The 6,000-nt window shown below is 40.1% G+C and overlaps 1 protein-coding gene across 1 annotated transcript in view; it reads left to right on the top strand.

Moving 5' to 3' along the window:
* Positions 1-545: 545 nt before the first annotated feature.
* Positions 546-6,000, top strand: part of LOC137503232 (uncharacterized) — a 30,763-nt gene continuing 25,308 nt past the window's right edge. Inside the window, exon 1 of the mRNA XM_068230772.1 lies at positions 546-1,891. Coding sequence (XP_068086873.1) covers positions 546-1,891 — 1,346 coding nt within the window. The remainder of the gene's footprint in view (positions 1,892-6,000) is intronic.

Here is a 6,000-nt window from a genome sequence, read left to right as displayed (position 1 = left end):
ACGACTCGTTCAAAATATTTGAACGAACTCGAACTAGTTCAAATAAACGAGTCGTTCAAATGAACTAGTTAGTTCATGAACGACCCAACTCTAATTATAGGTGGGCCGCTACAAGGTTGCACTTGACAGTTATAGTTCATGTTGGCATTACTACAAAAAATAATTGAAGAACGTCACCCGTCAATCAGAATGACCAATCCATTACTTTTTATGTCAGATACAGTTAATCGATTTTATACATATTAGTTCGTATTTAATTCTGTAGAGTGCGTATAACCTTTTATATACTTACAAAAACATGAGCATTTAAAAAAAATTGTAATGTTTAAGCGAGCTGCAAAATAAAGATGAACTATTTTCATTTGGTCGTTGTTGGCAATATGGCTAGTATAGTGGTGCCATCTATAACTACCTTGACTTCCGTATTGAAGTGTTGCCGCTTGTCTGTCGTTGCTAGCACGTGGTCAGGTGTGGTTCGCGCGTTTTTGAAAGTGGTGTTTTTTTGTGAGATAACTGTGATTATTTTTTGTAACTAGTGCAGTGCGATGTCACGGAAACGACAATATGATGAATCGCGAAGTGATAATCCTTTGCGCCGAGGAGTGCCCCTTAATAGTCAGGCATGTGAATTAGTGCGGAGAACTCGCGAGTTTTACGAGAGGGAGAGGGAATTCGTACGTTTGCATGGTCGTCCCTCTGTTCCTGCAGATCAAGTCGTGGAACGAACAAGTCAAACATTAGGGCTTTCAAAGCGCACTGTGGTTCAGAAAGGTGTTCTCCTCCAGGAACTGAAGGAAAAATGGACTGGGGAACCTAGCAGTGGCGGAAACAAGGCTGAGAGTGGGGACTTGTTTCTTAGCACGCCAGGAAAGAAACGATTTAAGCCATCTCCTGTTACAGGAATTGATTCTTTCCAGGCTGATGCAATACGTAGACACGTGTACGATTATTACAGCAGGAAGGAATATCCTGTGGTGGCAAAATTACTAGTCTCCCTTAAACAGAAAAATCTTTTCTCCGGGGGTAAAACTTCCTTAAAATCGGTATTGCGAGCCTTAGGTTTCAGATACAAAAAACTGAACGGAAGAAAACTGTTGCTTGAAAAGTCGCACATCGTGATGGCTAGGAGTATTTTTTTAAATAAACTTGTCGGTAAGGATCTCCACGAGGTAATATGGTTGGATGAGACGTGGGTGAATGCTGGGGAGTGCATTGATAAATCTTGGACTGATGACAGTCCTAAAAGCTCCGGTAATCAACCGACTGGGAAGGGCGCCAGATTAATAATAGCGCACGCGGGTTCATCCAGTGGTTTTGTGGAAGGTGGTCTTCTAATGTTCCGATCGAAAAAAACCGGTGATTATCACGAAGATATGGACCATGTTCGCTTTTTAGATTGGTTTAAGAAGCTCCTGCAACAGCTCAAAGGCCCTTCCGTAATTGTTATGGACAATGCACCTTACCACTCGGTAATAATGGACAAGACCCCTACTTCGAGCGCCCGTAAAGAATTGTTAGTGGAATGGCTGCAGGCAAGAAATATCCCAGCGCATATGGGTATGACTAAATTAGCCTTATATGCACTGGTGAAACAAAACAAACCGGTTTCACCGACGTACGTAGTTGATGAGGTAGCGAAGGAACAAGGACACGAGGTTGTTAGGTTGCCGCCGTACCACTGTCACTTCAACCCTATTGAATTGGTATGGAGTGATGTGAAACGCTACGTTCGCACAAATAACAAATCCTTCACAATTACTGAAGTGGAAAGACTGTTCCGAGAGGGTATTGCTCTAGTGGATGCGGCTTCTTGGAGGAAGAAAGTTGGCCATGTCGCAACATTAATTAACTCGGCGATGGCCATAGATGGCATCATCAGTGACTGTCCGGAGTTGATGATCTGCCTGGACGATGACGACGACGACGACGACGACAATGATGATGACGACGACAACAACAACAACAGCAACAACAACAACAACGAAGGCGACGGTAGTGATGGCAGTGATCTGGAGGGTATAGAACCTCTACCAATGTAAACAAGGTAAGAAGAATAACTTTTCTGAATCTTCGTAAATTTAATAGATTTTACTCGAAATATTTTGTGTTAGCACCGGTGTATATTATCGTAACATTTATTGGTGTATTTAAAGTGAGTTTCTTGTCTGCCGATTTCTTACGCATTCTCTAACATTGGGATAATAAGAACTTCGTAGTAGATTTATCTCGTATCATTTTGTGTGATATATTTCCTTGTTAACTTAATCGGTGTCTTGAAAGTGCGATTGTTGTCGGCCGATTTCATTTGTATCGTGTATCGTCGCGATGGCATTAAAAACATTTCTCTCATGTTTCTAAAATCTTACGTGTCGTGCAATCAGCTGTTGCTATGGCGGCAACATCGCTTCGTGCGCCACTGCAGTGTGACCAACATTTTGCGTAGCTGTCATGTGCAACCTTACGCCGGCCCACCTATACAAGTATTGGAACTGGGTTTATATAACAAGCCCATTCACATTTCAAGCAGATTCAGAAGCAGAAGAAGTGTCGCATACTCTGCAGTGGTCATTAGTAATACATCCTTTCCTAAATTCAGCCTGATCTACTGACTGTTACAAATCAAATTTGTTCTTCAAGAGTTTGTTGTAGGTGATTTATCAACATTCAAATATCCGGTTTTGTTTCGAAGTGGCTGATATGTTGTTATATAAGGCGCGTAATAGCCAATTCTACAGCTTATTCCGTTAAGTGATTTACGGATTTTCAACTTTGAGGAATTGTGATTTGTATTATTCTACACTGTGTTCACAACCAGTAACATATTGTCGGTAAGTTCAGTCATATACTTTTGCTAAATATATAGATCTCAGTTCAGAATATTAGAAGTTAATATTAATCTTTCTCAGTTTCAGCATTCTCCTAATTTTTACTATTTAATTTTCTTAAATTTTATTTTTAATTAAGCATTCAAAATGAATACGCATATATCTAGCTTGCTTTTTAAACAACTCCCAGCCTGTGCGTTGCAAGTACCTGCAAGATGTGTGTAGCAGCAATATATCTCAATTTAGTGAAATGACGATCTTATTCTGAAGAGCTACGCTGATGAGGATTGCGGATGGTAGTTTCAGAAAGAAATTCAGTATGTAGTGTGTAATTTTAATGATTGTTTTCTTTACACTACAGGTTGCGACATATGGCAGTAGGGTTCCAAATCTTGAAATGTTTCCATTTAGGATATCTGTATCTTGTTATATCAGTGTTGTTATGGAGATTCTTCAGTATGACATCATTATCCCACAGCAGCTACATCCGGTTTTTATTCGTGATGATGTAGGTAACAGTTGGCTGCCTCTCTGATATATTGGTGTGTAGAAGATTATCAGGAGCGAGTGGCGGTGAGTTTGCATGGTGTCGAAACCTAGGATCTGCAGCCCTGGAAAACGTTTCCGTGTTCCCCATTTTATCATTAATTAACCTTAATTAAAGCTGCTGCGTACCTAATCTAATCCCTTTCCCTTGGAGTTGTTAGTGCAACTTTAAACTGCTAGCAGGAATGGAAGAACAATCCTCAGGAATACATTCTGACTCTGGAAGCTGTAAAAGTAGTTGCTTGAAAGTAAAGCTAATAACATATTAATAGAATAACCTGTGATGGCCAGAACAAGTAAACACAGCACATTTCAGTAGTGTCCCCTACATTGAAATATACAAAATACTGTTGAGCATAGTTTCCTGAATAGATATGTGTTTAGATAGAAATCTGTTCCCCGGCAATGTGTAAGAATCGACTCAATTAGCCACAGTAACAAAGTTTATATATTACCTGTAGGAGAAATTGTAGTATTCATTGTTAGTGCAGTAAGTTTACATTTACAGTGAAGTATCACAAAGTGACTAAAAACACTGCTATTGGGTGAAATGAATTCCCTGAGGCACTACTCGAGGTATTCAACATAAACAATTTTTGTACCACCTGGGGAACAATAAACAGTTGTTGGATACAAGGATAATGTCCAGATAGAGGAGGAGACTAATGCTCAAGAGTATTCAAATTTACATATGATAACAATGACATTTACAATAAGATACAAAAGTTGAAAACTAGAAAAGCGGCTAGGATTGATAAGATTTCTGGGGATATACGGCTAAAGACAATGGGATGGGATAGAGTAGCATATCTGAAGTACTTATTTGATTATTGTTTGCTTGAAGGAGCTATACCAAATGAATGGACAGTTGCTATAGTAGCCCCTGTGTATAAAGGAAAGGGTGATAGACATAAAGTTGAAAATTACAGGCCAGTAAGTTTGACATGCATTGTATGTATGCTATGGGAAGACATTCTTTCTGATTATATTAGACATGTTTGTGAAATTAATAACTGGTTCGATAGAAGGCAGTTCGGTTTTAGGAAAGATTATTCCACTGAAGCTCAACTTGTAGGATTCCAGCAAGATATAGCAGATATCTTGGATTCAGAAGGTCATATGGACTGTATTGTGATTGACCTGTCTAAAGCATTTGATAGGGTGGATCATGGGAGACTACTGCAAAAATGAGTGCAATTGGACTAGACAACAGAATGGCTGAATTGGTTGCTATATTTCTAGAAAATAGATCTCAGAGAAGCTTTACCTGACCCTGTAATAATTAAGAGGAGAATTCCTCAATTCGGTGTTATTGGACCTTAATGTTTTCTTGTATATAAATGATATGAGTAAACAAGTGGAATCAGAGGTAAGGCTTTTTGTGGATGATCTTATTCAATATAGAGTAATAAATAAGTTAAAAGATTGTGAGCAACTGCAAAGTGTCGTCGATAATGTTCTGAAATGGACAGCAGGCAATGGTATGTTGATAAACGGGGTTAAAAGTCAGGTTGTAAGTTTCACAAATAGGAAAAGTCCTCTCAGTTGTAATTATTGCATTGATGGGGTGAATGTTCCTTTTAGGGAACATTGTAAGCATCTAGGTGTTAATGTAGGGAAAGATCTTCATTGGGGTTATCACATAAATGCGATTGTAAATAAAGGGTACAGATCTCTGCACATGGTTATGAGGGTGTTTAGGGGTTGTAGTAAGGATATAAAGAAGAGGGCATTTAATTCTCTGGTAAGACCCCAACTAGAGTATGGTTCCAGTGTATGGGACCCTCACCAGCATTATCTGATTCATGGAATGAAAATCCACAGGAAAGCAGCTCATCGATTTGTTCTGGTTGATTTCCGGCAAAAGAGTAGCGTTACAAAAATGTTGCAAAGTTTGGGCTGGGAAGAATTGGGAGAAAGAAGACGAGCTGCTCGGCTAAGTGGTATGTCACTTAGTTTACAAAAGGAGTATATTTATTACCCCACATATGAAATACAATTAATACTATTGTAACGTGTTGGCGGGGTAACTAAGTAAATAAATGCATACAGCACCTGGTAGCAACCTATTTCTAAGATTTATTAACTAAGCACTATAATTGCAGATTTACACACACACACAGACGATAGCCGAGCTTACAAGTTACACAAGTACATTTACGGCTCGCGCGCTCTCTCTCTTAGTTTCTCTTAGGTTCCATCTACAATGACACACACACGCACAGAGTCATCGATTATTTACAGTACACTCTCTCAGCCACTCAGTCACACTCGTTAGCGCTGTCACGGTCGTCAGCCTCGCAGGTCGGGATAGTATCCGCTGTTCACTCAACCCGTTGAACTCCGCAGTCTTCACACGTCGTCTCCTAGTGTTCCCTTCTTCGCCGCTCCAGAACACTCCAGGTTCTCCTCCAGCAGCCAGTCTCAAGGGACACACACACACACACACGATATCAGGAAGAGAGGAACGAGTCGTCGGCTCTGACAGACAGATACTCGATCAGGCTGCACTCTGTCAGGCTATCACTGACTGCTCTCCAGCGAACTCAATCTCGCTCCCACTCACTCACTAACTAACTGTCACTCTCCAATTCTCATTGACTAACTGACTGTAGGCAAGTAACTGCTC

This window comes from Anabrus simplex, chromosome X, assembly GCF_040414725.1.
Source record: "Anabrus simplex isolate iqAnaSimp1 chromosome X, ASM4041472v1, whole genome shotgun sequence".
Classification (NCBI taxonomy): Eukaryota; Metazoa; Arthropoda; class Insecta; order Orthoptera; family Tettigoniidae; genus Anabrus; species Anabrus simplex.
This window is presented reverse-complemented; position numbering and strand designations above follow the sequence as displayed.